The 20,964-nt window shown below is 44.3% G+C and overlaps 1 protein-coding gene across 7 annotated transcripts in view; it reads left to right on the plus strand.

Moving 5' to 3' along the window:
* The window catches only part of chd6 (chromodomain helicase DNA binding protein 6), a 350,247-nt gene that overhangs the window by 270,101 nt on the left and 59,182 nt on the right, over window positions 1-20,964 (plus strand). For all 7 annotated transcript variants that reach the window (XM_073062265.1, XM_073062264.1, XM_073062266.1 and 4 more), the window contains 2 exons: window positions 8,916-9,045; window positions 9,640-9,706. In XM_073062265.1, coding sequence (XP_072918366.1) covers window positions 8,916-9,045; window positions 9,640-9,706 — 197 coding nt within the window. The remainder of the gene's footprint in view (window positions 1-8,915; window positions 9,046-9,639; window positions 9,707-20,964) is intronic.

Consider the following 20,964-nt stretch of genomic DNA (forward strand, 5'->3'; position numbering starts at 1 on the left):
AGCGCAGTACTCCCAAGTGGGGTCTGACCAGGGCAGGATCCTATGTAACTGCAACATTACCTCTCAGCTCCTAAATTCAATTCCACGATTAAGGAGAGCCAATACACCATATGCCTTCTTAATCACAGAGCCAACCTGCGCAGTTGCTTTGAGCGTCCTGTGGACTCGGACCCCAAGATCCCTCTGATCCTCCATACTGCCAAGAGACTTACCATTAATACTATATTCTGCCATCATATTTGACCTACCAAAATGAACCACTTCACACTTATCTGGGTTGAACGCCATCTGCTGCTTGTCAACCCAGTTTTGCATCCTATCAATGTCCCGTTGTAACCTCTGACCTCCCTCCACACTATCCACAACACCTCCAACTTTTGTGTCATCAGCAAACTTACCCTCCACTTCCTCATCCAGGTTATTTATGAAAATCACGAAGAGTAAGAGTCCCAGAACAGATCCCTGAGGCACACCACTGGTCACCGACCTCCATATAGAATCTGACCCATCTACAACTACTCTGCTTTCTGTGGGCAAGCCAATTCTGGATCCACAAAGCGATGTCCCCTTGGATCCCATGCCTCCTTATTTTCTCAATAAGGCTTGCATGGGGTACCTTGTCAAATGCCTTGCTGAAATCCATATACACTACATCTACTGCTCTACTTTCATCAATCTGTTTAGTCACATCCTCAAAAAATTCAATCAGTCTCGTAAGGCACAATCTGCCTTTGACAAAGCCATGTTAACTATTCCTAATCATATTATGCCTCACCAAATGTTCCATAAATCCTGTCTTTTAGGATTTTCTCCATCAACTTACCACCACTGAAGTAAGACTCACTGGTCTATAATTTCCTGGGCTATCTCTACTCCCTTTCTTGAATAAGGGAACAACATCTGCAACCCTCCAATCCTCCGGAACCTCACCTGTCCCCATTGATGATGCAAAGATCATTGCCAGAGGCTCAGCAATCTCTTCCCTTGTCTCCCACAGTAGCCTGGGGTACATCTCATCCTGTCCCAGCAATTTATCCAACTTGATGCTTTCCAAAAGCTCCAGTACATCCTCTTTCTTAATATCTACATGCTCAAGCTTTTCAGTCTGCTGCAAGTCATCACTACAACCACCAAGATCCTTTTCCATTGTGAATACTGAAGTAATGTATTCATTAAGTACCTCTGCTGTTTCCTCTGGTACCATACACACTTACCCACTGTCACACTTGATAGGTCCTATTCTTTCACGTCTTACCCTCTTGCTCTTCGCGTACTTGTAGAATGCCTTGGGGTTCTCCTTAATCCTGTCCATCAAGGCCTTCTCATGGCCCCTTCTGGCTCTCCTAATTTCCTTTTTAAGCTCCTTCCTGTTATCCTTACAATCTTCTAGATCTCTAACATTACCTAGCTCTCTGAACCTTTTGTAAGCTTTTCTTCTTGACTCGATTTATTACAGCCTTTGTCCAAGTAATTCGTTTAGCACTATCATAACTAAGCTCCTCCCTCTTCATGGTTTCCCTGGAATTATATCAATATTTAAGCAGGCTCTCCAAGAGTGTGTCCTGATTTAGCAGGGGTTCCTGGGAGTGTTTTAATGTTTGGCAAGTGTGCATTAGTGTGGAGAGGGGGACCTCCAAACTGTACATTATTAATGATTATTCCCTAAAGTGTATCAATGGGAGTCAGTGTCATGCACTCTGAAGAGAATCATAGCAAGCTCATGGTACAGGGAACCATTGGGCCTATTAAATCTGTACTAATTAAAGCAGCCTTCCAGCACTGGATCCATCGCCATGCTTGTACATATCCAAGTACTGTTTGTCTAAGATGTAGGTACCTGTCTTCACCACCTTAGTTCCACTGTACTGCACCTTCTTAGTGAAACATACCTTTCTGCAATCCTTACACTAATTACTGAGGGAAGGTGACCCTTCTGAGGAGTTGCAGGCTGACAGACATCATCTTAGTTGGTCTTGTTGGTTTTAGTTATCCAAGATTGCTAAATTCAAGGAAGATTCCATGAAGTTAGAAAATAGCTAAAAAGGAGACACTGATCAAAGAGAAAATGTTAGAAGGATTTGTTAAAAAATATTAATAGCTGAACACTTCAGAAAACTCAAGATAATCAAAATTATCTTAGTTTGAAGAAAGAAAGATCACGGCCCTTTGAGATATTCAAAATTTATCACAGTTCTTTGAAAAATACCAAGTGTCAGGCACAGAGAGGAACTGGTGGATATTCCATGCTTAGGTCTCCAGAAGCCATTTGATAAGGTGCCATATGAAAATTCATGGTAGGAAAGCATATGGTTTGAGAGTGGTATGCATTGGAAGCATTTCAGATGTTTACCAGACATGTACCTATTATTAGGGGTTGTCTTTGCAGGAAGGCTGGGCAGTCAGGCTACGATCTCACTGGATCTGGGGATTTATGAGCTCTGGGGATCTCCCATCCACTGCCACCAACCTCATAGTTCCCACACCCCGCACTTCCCGTTTCTACCTCCTACCCAAGATCCACAAACCTGCCTGTCCAGGTAGACCTATTGTCTCAGCTTGCTCCTGCCCCACTGAACTCATTTCTGCATACCTTGACACTGTCTTATCCCCCCTTGTTCAATCTCTTCCCACCTATGTTCATGACACTTCTCATGCTTTGAATTTTTTCAATGATTTTAAGTTCCCTGGCCCCCACTGCATTATTTTCACCATGGACGTCCAGTCCCTATATACCTCCATCCCCCACCGAGATGATCTCGAAGCTCTTCGCTTCTTTTTGGATTCCAGACCTAACCAATTCCCCTCTACCACCACTCTCCTCCGTCTAGCGGAATTAGTTCTTAATCTCAATAATTTCTCCTTTGGCTCCTCCCACTTCCTCCAAACCAAGGGTGTAGCCATGGGCACCCGTATGGGTCCCAGTTATGCCTGCCTTTTTGTTGGCTTTGTGGAACAGTCCATGTTCCAAGTCTATACAGGTATCCATCCCCCACTTTTCCTTCGCTACATCGACGACTGCATTGGCGCTGCCTCCTGCACGCATGCTGAGCTCATTGACTTCATTAACTTTGCCTCCAACTTTCACCCTGCCCTCAAATTTACCTGGTCCATTTCCGACACCTCCCTCCCCTTTCTTGATCTTTCTGTCTCCATCTCTGGAGACGGCTTATCTACTGATATCTACTTTAAGCCTACAGACTCCCACAGCTACCTGGACTATTCCTCTTCCCACCCTGTCTCTTGCAAAAATGCTATCCCCTTCTCACAATTCCTCTGTCTCCGCCGCATCTGCTCTCAGGATGAGGCTTTTCATTCCAGGACAAAGGAGATGTCTTCCTTTTTTAAACAAAGGGGCTTCCCTTCTTCCACAATCAACTCTGCTCTCAAACGCATCTCTCCCATTTCCCGCACATCTGCCCTTACCCCATCCGCCCGCCACCCCACTCGGGATAGGGTTCCCCTTGTCCTCACTTACCACCCCACCAGCCTCCAGGTCCAACATATAATTCTCCGTAACTTCCGCCACCTCCAACTGGATCCCACTACCAAGCACATCTTTCCCTCCCCCCCTCTTTCTGCTTTCCGCAGGGATTGCTCCCTACGTGACTCCCTTGTCCACTCGTCACCCCCATTCCTTCCCACCGATCTCCCTCCTGGCACTTATCCTTGCAAGCGGAACAAGTGCTACACCTGCCCTTACACTTCCTCCCTCACCACCATTCAGGGCCCCAGACAGTCCTTCCAGGTGAGGCGACACTTCACCTGTGAGTCGGCTGGTGTGGTATACTGCGTCCAGTGCTCCCGGTGTGGCCTTTTATATATTGGTGAGACCCGACGCAGACTGGGAGACCATTTCGCTGAACACCTACGCTCGGTCCGCCAGAGAAAGCAGAATCTCCCAGTGGCCACACATTTTAATTCCACGTCCCATTCCCACTCTGATATGTCTATCCATGGTTTCCTGTACTGTCAAAATGAATCCAAACTCAGGTTGGAGAAACAACTCCATATATACTGGCTGGGTAGCCTCCAACCTGATGGCATGAACATTGACTTCTCTAACTTCCATTAATGCCCATCCTCCCTTTCTTACCCCATCCCTGACATATTTAGTTGTTTGCCTGTTCTCCATCTCCCTCTGGTGCTTCCCCCCCTCCCCCTTTCATTCTCCCCAGGCCTCCCGTCCCATGATCCTTTCCCTTCTCCAGCTCTGTATCACTTTCACCAATCACCTTTCCAGCTCTTAGCTTCATCCCACCCCCTCCGGTCTTCTCCTATCATTTCTCATTTCCCCCTCCCCCCCACCACTTTCAAATCTCTTACTATCTTTCCTTTCAGTTAGTCCTGACGAAGGGTCTCGTCCCGAAATGTCAACAGTGCTTCTCCTTATAGATGCTGCCTGGCTTGCTGTGTTCCACCAGCATTTTGTGTGTGTTGTTTGAATTTCCAGCATCTGCAGATTTCTTCGTGTTTGTTCCTATATAAGCCCCCACCTTAAATTCCTCCATATACCTGTCTAGTAGTCTCTTAAATTTCACTAGTGTATCTGCTTCCGCCACTGACTCGGGCAATGCATTCCACGCATCAACCACTCTCTGAGTAAAAAACCTTCCTCTAACATCCCCCTTGAACTTCGCACCTCTTACCTTAAAGCCATATCCTCTTGTATTGAGCTGTGGTGCCCTGGGGAAGAGGCGCTGGCTTTCCACTCTATCTATTCTTCTTAATGTCTTGTATACCTCTATCATGTCTCCTCTCATCCTCCTCCTCTCCAAAGAGTAAAGCCCTAGCTCCCTTAATTTCTGATCATAATGCATACTCTCTAAACCAGGCAGGATCCTGGTAAATCTCCTCTGTACCCTTTCCAATGCTTCCACATCCTTCCTATAGTGAGGCGACCAGAACTGGACACAGTACTCCAAGTGTGGCCTAACCAGAGTTTTCTAGAGCTGCATCATTACCTCGCAACTCTTAAACTTTATCCCTCGACTTGTGAAAGCTAACACCCCATAAGCTTTCTTAACTACCCTATCTACCTGTGAGGCAACTTTCAGGGATCTTTAGATATGGACTCCCAGATCCCTCTGCTCCTCCACACTACCAAGTATCCCGCCATTCACTTTGTACTCTGCCTTGGAGTTTGTCCTTCCAAAGTGTACCACCTCACACTTCTCCGGGTTGAACTTCATCTGCCACTTCTGCATCCTATCAATGTCTCTCTGCAATCTTCAACAATCCTCTACACTATCTACAACACCACCAACCTTTGTGTCATCTGCAAACTTGCCAACCTACCCTTCTACCCCCACATCCAGGTTGTTAATAAAAATCACGAAAAGTCGAGGTCTCAGGATCGATCCTTGTGGGTCACCAATAGTCACAACCCTCCAAACCGAATGTATTCCCTGCACCACGACCCTCTGCTTTCTGCAGGCAAGCCTATTCTGAATCCACCTGGCCAAACTTCCCTGGATCCCATGGCTTCTGACTTTCTGAATAAGCCTACCGTGTGGAACCTTGTCAGATGCCTTAATAAAATCCATGTAGATCACATCCACTGCACTACCCTCATCTATATGTCTGGTCATCTCCTCAAAGAACTCTTAACAGGGTTGTTAGACATGATCTGCCCTTCACAAAGCCATGCTGACTGTCCCTGATCAGACCATGATTCTCTACATGCCCATAGATCCTATCTCTAAGAATCTTTTCCAACAGCTTTCCCACTACAGACGTAAGGCTCACTGGTCTATAATTACCCGGACTACCCCTACTATCTTTTTTTGAACAAGGGGACAGCATTCACCTCCCTCCAATCCTCCGGTACTATTCCCGTGGATAATGAGGACATAAAGATCCTAGCCAGAGGCTCAACAATCTTTTCCCTCGCCTCGTGGAGCAGCCTGGGGAATATTCCATCAGGCCCCGGGGACTTATCTGTCCTAATGTTTTTTTAACAATTTCAACGCCTTCTCTCCCTTAATATCAACATGCTCCAAAACATCAACCTCACTCATATTGTCCTCACTGTCATCAAGTTCCCTCTTATTGGTGAATACCAAAGAGAAGTATTCATTGAGGACCTTGCTCACTTCCACAGCCTCCAGGCACATCTTCCCACTTTTATCTGTAATCGGTCTTACCTTCACTCCTGTCATCCTTTTGTTCTTCACATAATTGAAGAATACCTTGGGGTTTACCTTTACTCTACTCGCCAAGGCCTTCTTATGCCCCCTTCTTGCTCTCCTCAGTCCCTTCTTAAGCTCCTTTCTTGCTACCGTATATTCCTCAATAGACCCATCTGATCCTTGCTTTCTACACCTCGTGTATGCTGCCTTCTTCCACCTGACTAGATTTTCCACCTCACTTGTCACCCATGGTTCCTTCACCCTACCATTCTTTATCTTCCTCATCAGGACAAATTTATTCCTAACATCCTGCAAGAGATCCTTAAACATCGACTACATGTCCATAGTACATTTCCCTGCAAAAACATCCTCCCAATTCACACCCGCAAATTCTAGCCTTGTAGCCTCATAATTTGCCCTTCCCCAATTAAAAATTTTCCTGTCCCCTCTGATTCTATCCTTTTCCATGAAAATGCTAAAGGCCAGGAAGTGGTGGTCATTGTCCCCCAGATGCTCACCTACTGAGAGATCTGTGACCTGACCTGGTTCATTACCTAATACTAGACCTAGTATGGCATTCCCCCCAGTCAGCCTGTCAACATACTGTGACAGGAATCTGTCCTGGACACATTTAACAAACTCTACCCCATCTAAACCATTGGAACTAATCATGTGCCAATCAATATTAGGGAAGTTAAAGTCACCCATGATAAAAAACCCTGTTATTTTTTTACCTTTCCAAAATCTGCCTCCAAATCTGCTCCTCGGTATCTCTGCTGCTACCAGGGGGCCTATAGAATACTCCCAATAGAGTAACTGCTCCCTTCCTGTTCCTGACTTCCACCCATACTGACTCAAAAGAGGATCCTGCTACATTACCCACCCTTTCTGTAGCTGTAATAGTATCCCTAACCAGTAATGCCACCCCTCCTCCCCTCTCCCCCCCCCCCCCCCCCCCCCCATCCCTTTTAAAGCACTGAAATCCAGGAATATTGAGAATCCATTCCTGCTCTGGTGCCAGCCAAGTCTCTGTAATGGCCACTACATCATAATTCCATGTATGTATCCAAGCTCTCAGTTCATCTCCTTTGTTCCTGATGCTTCTTCCATTGAAGTACACGCATTTTAGCCCTTCTACCTTACTACCTTTATACCCTTTATTCTGCTTCTCTTTCCTCAAAGTCTCTCTATGTGTTAGATCTGGCTTTACACAATGCACTTCTTCCACTGCTTTATTGCTCCAGGTCCCATCCCCCTTGCAAATTAGTTTAAACCCTCCCGAACCATGCTAGCAAACTTACCAACAAGGATATTTCTCCCCCTCGAGTTCAGGTGCAACGCATCCAATCTGTACAGGTCCCACCTTCTACAGGTCCTAGAAGAGATCCCAATTGTCCAAAAATCTAAAACCCTGCCCCCTGCACCAGCTCCTCAGCCACGCATTCAACTGCCATTTCCTCCAATTCTTACCATCATTATCACGTAGCACCTGATAACGCCACCCTTGAGGTCCTGTTCTTCAGCCTTCTGCTTAGTTCCCGAAACTCACTTCAGGACCTCATCCCTCTTCCTGCCTATGTCGTTGGTACCAACATGTATCACGACTTCTGGTTGCTTTCCCTCTCATATCAGGATGTCGTGCACCCGGTCAGAGACATCCCGGACCCTGGCACCGGGAGGCAACAAACCATGTGGATGTCCTCCTCACATCCACAAAATCTCCTGTCTGCTCCCCTGACTGTAGAGTCTCCAGTGACGACAGCTCTCCTCTTCTGCGTCCCACCCTTCTGCACCACAGGATCAGACTCAGTGCTGGAGGCCCTGCCAATGTGGCTCACCCCTGGTCGGTCGTCCCCGCCAACAGTATCTACGACAGTATACTTATTATTCAGGGGAATGGCTACAGGAGTGTCTACTTGTCTCCTCACTTTTGCTTTCCCCCCTTTGACTGTCACCCAACGACCTGCTTCCGGCAGCCTACGTGTGACTTCCTCCCTGTAGCTCAGCCTCATTCTCCCTTATGAGTTGAAGGTCATCCAGCTGTTGTTCCAGATTCATTACACTGTCTTCCATATCGCCAGCCGCATGCATTTCTGGCATATGTGACTTTGCAGAAGATGATGTCTGTAGTTTGAGATCCTTCTTTATACTGTCCCCAGTGAATCTTGGCTGTGCTTGTGTATAGTTCAGAATTACTCAGTTGGTCTAGCAGTGTCGAGAAGGGAAGTGAAATGCTAACCTGTTACTTGACTTGCATAACAACATAAAAACGAGGAGCAGGAATTGTCCATCTGGCCCGTTAAGCCTGTTCTGCCATTCAATAAGATCATGGCTGATCTGGCCATGCACCAGCCTTTTACCCATAATCCTTAATTCACTGCTGTAGAAAAATCTATCTAACTGTCCTACAGTATGTTACCATTGTTTCCCTGTCTGTACGTACCTGAGCACGTTGCTTGTCTTCATTGTGACACTGCCTCATGTCACACAGTAAGTATTCCATTGTGATTATTAGAAGATTAGAAGCAGAATTTCAGCATGCACCCCGTCATCCCTGCTCCCACATTTGGTACGATGGTGGTCTTCCTGCCCAAGCCTATCAGAAGGAAACCATTTGGAGTAGGATGATGACATGCCTACACTGCAGGGAATGGAAAACTATTTGTGATAATATTGTGAAGTCTCTGATTCCTGATGCACCCATTTACTGTTAATGAGCTCTTCTCTGACTGCGAAGCTGTTGTTAGCTTTACTCACCCACTGAGATCTGCCTCTGTCTCTTTCCAGGTTATGAACGATATAATGCCATGAGAGCTGACCCAGCACTCTGTTTCCTCGAGAGGGTGGGCATGCCTGATGAGACCTCGCTGGCTGCTGAGCAAGGAGGTGTCGACCTGTCAGCAGACATGAGCGAAGGGTAAATCCTTGGAGAAATTTACAGCATTCACTTGAGCACTAACCCCAAACAGCAGCTCTTTTAAGGAATCTTCATGGCCGCTAGGATCAAGCTCCATTCCAGAACTTGTTATAGATAGATCTGGTACAGGAGGGCGTTCTTCAGCTCATTATACCGTAACTGTCAGCTCTCTGTCCTGAGGCAGTGCCAACTCCCATTTGCAATTACCTCTGGTGTCAGTTTGCAACTTTTCTCAGACGATTTCAAATCCTGTCAGCCCTGTGAGAGTAACTGCTTATCACTTTGGTATTTTGCTCATGGGTTTTCATCTCTGACCCCTGCAGCTTACAGTAGGAAGAGCTCCCCTCCTTCTCTGAGCATAGTGTGGCACATATAGCCCACGATGTGTGCTGACCTACTCATGTTCATCCACCTCTCTTCCCAGCCAGGAAAAATAGCTACAAAAAGCACGAGGAGAAAAAAGCAGCGTGAATCATGGTGTGCTAGAGCTCAGGGTTTAAAACAGCTTATGTACTTTGATGGGTTTGGCAGTTCAGAGTGAGGGTTGCTCTCTATTCTCTGTGAGTGGCTAATCCTCTGTGTCATGATTTCTAGGGTTGACCTTTGTAAAGGTGAAGACTCTGAGCTAAAGTCTGATGGACAGTTTAAAGACCAGCCAGATGTGAGTAAGATGTCTTGAGGCTATTTGCTGCATGATTATTTTACAAATGTACTGTCTCTTATATCTTATAAATGTCTTCGCTTGTGTGTTTACCTTCAAAATTCTCCCTATTCTTCCTGAAGGGGCAAGTGCCCCTGGGTACAGCACTGCAGTCTTTACCTGCCATGGCACTGTGGAAGCTGCTTCCTCAGTCAGCCTGGTTCTGACTGTTGGCTGAGGGTATTCAACAGGGTGTTAGTAAGTAGTGGTTGAGAACAGCTTTAATCCCTAGCATGAATACCAACGCCAGCCATAGCCCTGTTACTGGTATTGTGGTTCAAGATCTTTAAAACAGAGCCTGTGTCTGTTTTCCTACTTCATCAGGTTATTCCTGTTTTGGTTTTGTTAATCCTCTTAATCCCATTGATAACCACCAGGAAATGCCATAAATATCAGAGGTAAGGCAGGTTATTGTCTGGTAATGTCAATGTGAAGCAAACTAAACACATCTTCTGCATCACATCATTCTGTGGGAGAGAATTGTGGATCTTCTGTTATTCTGGGAGTCATAATGCAAAGGTTTTACTGTCTTACGTTGTGGGATGGATGTAAGATTGAAATGAATTCTAAATGAGAAATTTTCAGATGAACCCAGCAGGTTGGGCACTGATGATAAAAATGAATAAAGAGTCAACATTTCGGGCCAAGGGCCTTCATCAGGATGGGCAAAGAAGAGGGAAGGAGGACAAACTAGAAGGTGATAGATGAAGCCAAGTGGGAGGGGGAAGGGATATAAGGTAAGAAGCTGGGAGGTGATAAGTCATTTCAAAAAAAAGTTGAATAGGTATATGGACAGGAAAGGAATGGAGGGTTATGGGCTGAGTGCAGGTAGGTGGGACTAGGTGAGAGTAAGCATTCGGCATGGACTAGAAGGGCCGAGATGGCCTGTTTCCATGCTGTAATTATTATATGGTTATATAAGTGAAAATGTAAATGGCTAGAGAAGAAGGAATCTGATAGGAAAGGAGAGTGGACCATGGGAGAAAGGAGAAGAGGAGAGGAACTGGTGGGAGGTAATAGGCAGTTGAGGAGAAGAGGTAAGATGCCAGAGAGGGGAAATGAATAAGGAAGGAAGGGGTAGGGGGAAATTACTGGAAGTTGGAGAAATCAATGTTCATACCATCGTGTTGGAGGCCATCTATTTGGAATATGAGGTCACAACCAAGAGAAACTCTACGGATGCTGGAAATCCAAGCAACAGATACGAAATGCTGAACAGGATCTACTGAAAGGTCTCGGCCTGAAACATTGACTGTACTCTTTTCCATAGATGCTGTCTGGCCTGCTGAGTTCCTCCAGCATTTTTGTGTCCAGAATATGAGGTGTTGCTCCTCCAACCTGAGAATCGCCTCATTGTGGCAGAGGAGGAGACAGTGGACTGACATGTTGGAATGGGAATGGGGATTGGAATTGAAATGGTTGGCCACCAGGAAATCATTGTTTTTTGCAGATGGTGCTTGACATAGTGGTCCCCCAATCTATGTTGGGTCTCACCAATGTAGAGGGGGCTGCATCTGGAGCACCTGATACAGTAGACGACCCCAAAAGATTTGAAGGTGAAATGTTTGGGGCCCTGAATGGAGGTGAGAGAGGAGGTGAATGGGCAGGTGTAGCACTTCTTCAACTGCATGGGTAAGTGTCGAGAGGGAAATGTGGGGATCATGGAGAGAGCAATACCTGTGGAAAGCAGAGAGTGTGGGGAGGTAAAGATGTATTTTGCTGGTAGAATCCCTTTGAAGATGGTGGAAGTTGTGGAGATTACAGTGTTGGATGCAGAGGCTGATGTGGTGGTAGGTGAGGACCAGAGGAACTCTATCCCTGTTAAGGTGGCAGGGAGCCCATTCACCTCCACCCTCCCCTCCATTCAGGACCTCCCCAACATCCCCACCCCCATCCACTCTCTGCTCTATTCAGGGATTGCTTCCTCCATGATTCTCTTGTCCATTCATTCCTCCCACTAATTTCCCTCCTGGCACATCCCTACAAGTGGCAGAAGTGCTACATCTGCCTATTCACCACCTCCTTCACCTACTTTCAGGGCCCCAAGCAATCCTTCCAGGTGATGCAACATTTCACCTGCAACTCTATTGGGGCCATCTACTGCATCCACTGCTCCCAATGTGGCCTTCTCTACATTGGCGAGACCCAACGTAGATTGGGGGTCCACTTTGTCGGAACGCCTCAGCTCCATCTGTAATGTGCATAACTTTCTGGTGGCCAACCATTTCAATTCCATCCCCATTCCCATCCAACATGTCAGTCCATGGCCCCTCTTCTGCCATGATGAGGCTACTCTCAGGTTGGAGGAACAACACCTCATATTCCATCTAGGTAGCCTCTAACCTGATGGGATGAACATCCATTTCCCCATCTTCCAGTAATTTTTGCCCCTTCCCCTTTCTTCTTTTCCCCACTCTGTCCTCCTGTCTTTTCTCCTCACCTGCCCATCATCTCCCACTAGCGCTCCTCCTTCCCTTCCTTCCACAATCCGCTCTCCTCTCCTATCAGATCCCTCCTTCTCCGGCCCCTTTCCACTTATCTCCCAGCTTCTTACTTCAGCCTGCCTCCCCCACCCACCTGGTTTCACCTATCACCTTCTAGCATGTCCTCACCCCCCTACTCCCTTCTTATTCTGGTATCTTCCCGCTTCCTTTCTGGTCCTGATGAAGGGATCAACCCGAAATATTGACTGTGCATACATTCCCATAGATGCTGCCTGACCTGCTGGTTCCTCCAGCATTTTGTATGTGTTACTCTGGATTTCCAGCATCAGCAAGGTCTCTTGTATTTACAAATTTTCAGATGTCCTTGTTTTTCGTTTTCCAAATCTACTTCCACCCATTCTGTTAAATCATCAGTAGTTCAGTTAAATCTTCCCTCAGCCTTTTGGGCGAGGAAGTAGAAACAATCCTTGCAACTTGTTCTCATAATGCAATCTGTACTGTAGCCCCTTCTAGGCCATTACCTCCAGGTGGTGAAAAGTCCAGGATGGAATCTAGTGTACAACAAATTACCCAGTAATAGACAGGTTGTGCAGTCTGAATATCTGTCCACTGCCCCCTGGAACCCCTTTGCACTGCCCACTCTGATAGGTTTTCAGGGTAATTTATACTTAGTGGCCACTTTATTAGGCACGTGCTGTACATTCTGTGGTGTGTTCAGAGATGCTTTTCTGCACACCACTGCTGTAACACGTGTTTATTTGAGTTACTGTCACCTTCCTGTCAGTTTGAACCAGTCTAGCCATTCTCCTCTGACCTCTCTCATTAACAAGATTTTCACCCACAGTACTGCCACTCACTGGATTTTTTTTGTTTTTCACACCATTTTCTGTAACCTCTAGAAAAAATGCCAGAAGATCAGCAGTTTCTGAGAAACACCAATAATCACTCCACAGTCACAGTCACTTGGATCAGATTTCTTCCCCAATCTGAACAACGGACTTCTTGACTCTGTGTGTTGCTTTTATGCATTAAGTTGCTGCTACATGATTGGCTGATTGGATATTTGTATTCACAAACAGGTGAACATAATAAAGTGGTCACTGGGTGTACTTCACAGTAACAGGATTTCACTGGACTTACACAAAATGCTGCAGTAAGTCAGCAGGCCAGGCAGTATCGATGGAAAAGAGTAAACAGTCAATGTTTTGAGCCAAGACCCTTCATCAGGACTGGGGGGAAAAAAAGATGAGAAGTCAGAGTAAGAAACGGGTGGGGGGTGGGGAGGAGAAGAAGAAGTACAAGGTGGTAGGTGAAACTGGGAGAGCTGGCAAGTTGATTGTGAAAGAGATAAAGGGCTGGAAAAGGGGGAATCTGATAGGAGCGGACAGAAGGCCATGGAAGAAAGGGAAGTGGGAGGAGCAGCAGAAAGAGGTAATGGGCAGGTAAGAGGTGAGAGGGAACTGGGAATGGGAATGGTGAGGGAGGAGGGTGGGAGAGGACATTATCGGAAGTTTAAGAAATCAATATTCATGCCATCAGTTGGAGGCTATCCAGATGGAATATAAGGTGTTGCTCCTACAACCTGCGTGTGGCCTCATTGCAGCAATAGAGGAGGCCGTGGACTGACATGTTGGAATGGGAAGTAGAATTGAAATGGGTGGTCACCGGGAAATCCAGTTTTGCCTGGTGGACGGAGTGTAGGTGGTCAGTGAAGTGGTCTTTCAATCTACGCCGGGTCTCACCAGTATACAGGAGGCCCCACCGGGAGCCCCAGATACAGTAGAGGACTTCAACAGACTCACAGGTGAAGTGTTGCTTGACCTGGAAGGACTGTTTGGGGCCCTGAATGGTAGTTAGGGAGAAGGTGTAGGGGCAGGTATGGCACTTGTTCCACTTGCAAGGATAATTACCGGGAGGGACGAATGGCCAAGGGGGGTCATCCCTGGAGTTCTTCATTCCTACACCTGCTTGTGGGTACACAGACAACTGGCCATTTCCTGCTGTTCATTATAACCACGGTGAAGAGCCAGGGATTTATAAACAATGTTATATGTATACAAAGAAAATAAGTAGTAATTGTCTCCATCTGCAGTAATTTATCAAGTGTTATTAACGGTTTGTTCTGAAGGGCAAACCTATAGTCTGATGTTAATACTGTAGGCAGCAATAGTAGCAGAGTATCCTCAGTTATACAGTGGTATGCAAAAGTTTGGGCACCCCTGGTCAAAATTTCTGTCACTGTGAATAGTTAAGTGAGTAGAAGATTATTTGATGTCCAAAAGTCATAAAGTTAAAGATGAAACATTTTTTCAACATTTTAAGCAAGATTTGTTATTATTTTTACCTTCTACAATTTTAGAGTGAGAAGAAGGAAAGGAGTGCCATGCAAAAGTTTGAGCACCCTAAGAGATCTGAGTTCTCAAATAACTTTTACCAAGGTCTCAGACCTTAATTAGCTTGTTAGGGCTATGGCTTGTTCACAGTCAGCGTTAGGAAAGACCAGGTGATGCAAATTTCAAAGCTTTATAAATACCCTGAGACTCCTCAAACCTTGTTCCAACTATCAGCAGCATAACATCTAAGCAGCTGCCTAGCACTCTGAAAATTAAAATAAGTGATGCCCACAAGGCAGAAGAAGGCTATAAGAAGATAGCAAAGCATTTTCAGGTAGCTGTTTCCTCAGTTGGTAATGTAATTAAGAAATGATGGTTAACAGGAATGGCAGAAGTCAAGCTGAGTTCTAGAAGACCAAGAAAACTTTCCGAGAGAACTGCTCGTAGGATTGCTAGAAAGGCAAATCAAAACCCCCATTTGACTGCAAAAGACCTTCAGGAAGATTTAGCAGACTGGAGTGGTGTTCCCCTTTTCTACTGTGCAGCGACACCTGCACAAATATGACTTTCATGGAAGAGTCATCAGGAGAAAACCTTCCCTGCGTCCTCACCACAAAATTCAGTGTCGGAAGTTTGCAAAGGAACATCTAAACAAGCCTGATGAATTTTGGAAACAAGTCCTGCGGACTGATGAAGTTAAAATAGAACTTTTTGGCTGCAATGAGCAAAGGTATGTTTTGAGAAAAAAGGGTGCAGAATTTCATGAAGAGAACACTTCTCCAACTGTTAAGCATGGGGGTGGATCGATCATGCTTTGGGCTTGTGTTGCAGCCAGTGGCACGGGGAACATTTCACTGGTAGAGGGAAGAATGAATTCAATTAAATACCAGCAAATTCTGGAAGCAAACATCACAGTGTCTGTAAATAAGCTGAAGAAAAGTGCTTTTTGATCGTGGTTTCAAACCTTCCCTTCGTAACCCTGCTGATCTACGAATCAAGCTTAATACCGGGGAATTCAAGTGGTTCAAATCAGCAAAGGAAGCTGAAGCGTTTGTGGCAAGTCTTCCGGCTATCCAGTCATCTTCGGAATCTGATCGGACCTCCTAAAATGGTGGATAAGTACTCCTCGTAGTAAAATTACTTTCTCTGGACTCGGAATTCACTTGAATCACTCAGACATTATTCATTGAAACTTTTAGGGCTGTTGACAATCTCTCCCGGGATTTGGTGTGTGTGTAACCTATCTTTATTCTTGTATAACTTTACCTACAGAGCTCTACAACTAATTCTAACTTGTTTTGGAGGTTCGAAGTCTTTAGTGAAGGCCTCCCTGTTTGTCGGTTCACAGTTCAACTGCTGATTTATTTTTCCTTTGCTTTAAATATTTATTTATTTTATCTTTTTCTTTTCTTCACCCCTTTTTTCTAATCTCTGAATTTTTCTCTCCCTTCTCTGTAAACGGTTGATAAATACTCGTCTTGAATTTATAATTTTCCCCTTCCCCTTCTTTTTTCTTTTTCCTTCTTACCTTTTTTTTCCCCTTTCTCTTACTTTATTCTTCTATAATTTTTCGCGGGTAGGTTAGTTTTGGTTTTCTTCCAATTTTCTCTGTATTAAGTTGTATATTTCTGCAGAAGGTGTTCTAATCTGTAGTTATGTTTTCTAGTGCATAAACTAGTTATTATTTGCTATAGTATTTATACGGAACTGTTGTTAATGACACAGATCTGGAAGTTGTATTTGGGTTAATTTTTTTGGTAGAGCTAGCTACTTGTTTTGGTAGCCGTCTAGTTTTGGGTTGTGCAGGTGGGGTGGATTTTCCAGTTCCAACATCTCTTTATTGCTTAGGACATGTTTATATTTTGACCTTACGAATCTATGTTTACATCTCTGCTCCCAGACTGCTATTGTACCGCTTGATTTGCGATCGAGCAGACCTCATTAACCAGATTAAAGATTTGGATCAAATATATACCCAAACTAAGAACCCTGAATTATACAAGAAGCGCGTTGAACTCCAAACTAAATTTAACCTTCTGTCCACTCAACCTGTCGAACGCCAACTTCTCGAAAGCGAGAGCCGCTTTTACATTCATGGGGATAAGTCTGGTAAATTCCTAGCCAATCAGCTGAGGCGTTCCAAAGCCAAACAACATATTACAAAGATCCGGAAGGAGAATGGAGACTTTACATCGGATCATTTAGAAATTAATGACGCATTTAAAAATTTTTATTCTCGGCTTTATTCCTCTGAATCCCTGAATGACAATATCCCTGTGGATCAATTTTTACAGAATCTGAATATCCCCTCACTTTCATCTGATTTCAAAGCCAAACTCAATGCGCCTATATCACCAGAAGAAATATCTTTTGCAATTTCTGCACTGTCCTCAGGGAAATCTCCTGGACCTGATGGGTTCCCTGTGGAATTTTATAAATCATTCTCCTCACTTCTTTCTCCTCAGTTACTTTCAGTATTATTTGACTCGTTTAATTACGGCAAATTGCCACCCTCTTTCAATGAGGCATCTATTATTCTTCTTTTAAAAAAGGGCAAAGACCCAACAGAGTGTTCCTCGTACAAGCCGATCTCTCTGCTCAATGTTGATGTAAAGATCTTAGCTAAAGTGTTGGTTCATAAATTAGAAACCGTTATTCCCTCCATTATCTCTGATGACCAAACAGGCTTTATTAAAAACCGTCTCCCTTTTTTTAACATTCGGCGTCCATTTAATATTTTATACTCAGTTCCAACTGGGACTCCTGAATGTGTTATCACCCTCGATGCGGAGAAAGCATTTGACCGTATAGAGTGGAACTACCTTTTTGCAGTCTTAGAAAAATTTGACCTCGGCCAAAGTTTCATCTCTTGGATCCAATTGCTGTACCTGTGTCCTACTGCTTCTGTTCTAACTAATTTTCAGAAATCCCAAGTATTTAATCTCAAACGTGGCACCCGTCAGGGATGCCCCTTAAGTCCCTTTCTCTTTGATTTGGCTATAGAACCTCTGGCGATAGCATTTCGAAATTGTCCTGAATTGACCGGGATTTGGAGAGGGGGTGTTGAGCATAAAGTTTCTCTCTATGCTGATGACTTATTACTCTTTCTCTCAAATCCATCTACATCCTTACCTCTAATGTTTTCACTTCTTGACCAGTTTAGCCAGATCTCTGGCTATAAACTCAACTTACATAAGAGTGAACTTTTCCCAATTAATAAAGAAGTACAAGAACTAATATTTCGTGATCTCCCTTTTAAAGTAGTCCATAGTCAATTTACTTATCTTGGAATTACAGTCACAAGGAAGTTTAAAGATCTCTTTCGTGAAAACTTTGTCAATATTTCATATGCTATAAAACAGAGTCTGGTACAATGGTCACCTCTATCTATGTCCTTGGTAGGTCGTATTAATGTTGTTAAAATGTATGTTCTCCCCAAATTTTTATACTTATTTCAATCTATCCCAATTTTTATTCCTAAATCTTTTTTTGATTCCTTAGACTATTATTTTGTCATATCTGTGGCAGAATAAGCGCTCTAGAATTAATAAAATCCACCTCCAAAAATCTAAAAAAGAGGGTGGCATGGCTTTACCTAACTTTCGCTTATATTACTGGGCAGCTAATATACGTTGTGCTGCCTTCTGGTCTTTCTTCCACGGTCAACCCGAGTGCCCTAACTGGGTGGCAATGGAGTTGAGTTCCACTAAAGAATTATCTATATCTGCACTTCTTGGCTCTGCACTCCCTAGCAGTCTGCCCAGATCAATAGCTAATCCTCTGGTCAGACACACTTTGCATATATGGGCTCAGTTCAGGAAATGCTATGGTTTCCAGGGGTTTTCTGTTTCTAGCCCTGTCGCACATAATCACCTTTTTTTACCTACTACGTACGACTCAGCATTCCATGTTTGGTACAGGAAGGGCATTAGACATTTTGATGATCTCTTCATTGATAATCGCTTTGCTTCTTTTCAGCAGCTCTCCGTTAGGTTCAACCTGCCTAACGCTCACTTTTTCAGATATCTCCAAATCCGACACTTTACTGCTCCTTTAATTTCTAACTTTCCTGAAATGCCTGCGAAAAATGCTATGGACCTATTTCTTTCCATTAATCCACTAGGTAAAGGTTTAATTTCAATTATACGAGATAAACTAGCAGCCTTACGACGGGCCCCTGTGGATAAAATTAAAATGGCCTGGGAGCAGGATTTAAATATCTCCTTATCCGAGGAGAGTTGGGACTCAGTTCTCAAATCGGTCAACTCAACCTCCCTTTGTGCTCGCCATTGCCTTACAGTTTAAGATTGTTCATAGAGCCCATATGTCTAAATCTAAACTATCTCGATTCTACCCTGGCATTAGTCCGCTCTGTGATAAATGCAAGAGGGGCATGGCCTCTCTCATCCACATGTACTGGTTCTGTCCTAGCTTGGAGAAATTCTGGAAAGATGTCTTCACTACATTATCGGGTATTCTGAATCAGCACCTAGAACCTAACCCCTTAATTGCTCTGTTCGGTTTTTGGGGCGAGACAGATTTATGTCTGGGTCCGACCAAATGCCGAATACTATCCTTTGCCTCTCTCCTGGCGAGACGCTTGATCCTCCTCAGATGGAGAGATGTTGCCCCACCCACTCATGCGCAATGGCTTAACGACATTATGGCCTGCTTGGACCTCGAAAAAATTCATTATTCAGTTCTTAATTCGGATCTAAAGTTCCATAAGGTCTGGGGATCTTTTATCGAGTACTTTCATAACCTTCCTCTTGACTAGGGTTTTTTTTTTCTTTTTTTTTCTTCTTTTCGGTCCCTTGCTTTCAGCTCCCTTTTGTTTTCTGGTAGTAGGCATTATTATCCTCTGTTGCTAAGTGTATTCACAGTCTGGGAGTTTGACTGTCCAGACTTATACTCTTTATACTGTGTGGTGGTTGGTCTGGAGTTGTTGTTGTTTTTTTCTTGTGTTGTGGGGATTGGGGAGGACACTAAGCTCACTTGTCTTTAATTTAGGTGCTTTTTTGTTAAATTCTCTTCGTTTGTAGCATATTGTTATTGTATGCTTAATCTTGCACTGTATTAATGCTCCCCACTGGTATTTGGGGTTTTTAATTTTGTAAAATGTTTTGAAAAACTAATAAAAAAATTAATTAAAAAAAAAAGCTGAAGATGAAAAGTGGATGGCTTCTACAACAGGATAATGCTCCTAAACACACCTTAAAATCCATAATGGACTACCTCAAGAAGCGCAAGCTGAAGGTTTTACCATGGTCCTCACAGTCCCCCGACCTAAACATCATCGAAAATCTGTGGATAGACCTCAAAAGAGCCCTGCATGCAAGATGGCCCTAGAATCTCACAGAACTAGAAGCTTTTTGCAAGGAAGAATGGGCAAAAATCCCCCAAACAAGAATTGAAAGACTCTTAGCTGGCAACAGAAAACATTTGCAAGCTGTGATACTTGCCAAAGGGGGTGTTACTAAGTACTGACCATGCAGGGTGTCCAAACTTATGCTTCAGGCCCTTTTCCTTTTTTGTTATTTTGAAACTGTAAAAGATGGAAATTAAAAAATAATCTTAAAATTTTAAAGAAATGTGTTATCTTTGTGCCTTTTGGAAATCAGGTCTTCTTTTACTTGCTTAGCTATTCACAGTAACAGAAATTTTGATCAGGGGTGCCCAAACTTTTGCATGCCACTGTAGGCGTGGCTAGCAGGAGCGGAGGGTGGGAAACTGTTTCAAGCATCACCTTTATTCACCATATACATTTTACATATACATCCTATCCTCGTTATATGCGGGGGATGCGTTCCAGAGGGCTTCCTAAGTATGTTTTATCTGTAATTTATTCACATTTTCCTACCAATATGACACAAAAGCAGTACCACAAGGCCACATTTAGATTATATTTCATCAATTTAAGGTAATATTCAATGTAATAAATCATAGAAAGTTAACATACTAGGGTGTACAGTACTCACCAACAGTGGCAGGTGTGTTCGCTCTGGGAGATGAGTGGTTGTTGTGGTGTCGGGCAGCTTTACATGGATAAGGTGGACATCGAGCACAGCACGGGGTGAAGGAAGACTCACAGAACAGCAGCAGGATTTGACACTGGTTTGAAGAAAGTGGTGAGGGTTGTTTGCTTGGCAGCATTTTGTTTTTCAGCATAAATTTGCTTGTAGGGAAGAAGGGTTGACGGCAGGGAATGACTGAAATGCTGACTCCGTTCTAAACTTGGGTCCATGTCCATCCCCATTTGTGCCAAGTGTTACGACTTCCACCATTCCCTTACCAATGGTAAACTCCCAGGATTTTCAAAATCATCTGTTGCTTGCAGCATCTGAGAGATAGTTCACCATAAAAAAAACTTGAATGTGGATCACACCTTGGTCGAGTGGTTGAATCAGTGATGTTGTTTCAGGCGGCAGGAAACGCACTGTTA

This window comes from Hemitrygon akajei, chromosome 11, assembly GCF_048418815.1.
Source record: "Hemitrygon akajei chromosome 11, sHemAka1.3, whole genome shotgun sequence".
Classification (NCBI taxonomy): Eukaryota; Metazoa; Chordata; class Chondrichthyes; order Myliobatiformes; family Dasyatidae; genus Hemitrygon; species Hemitrygon akajei.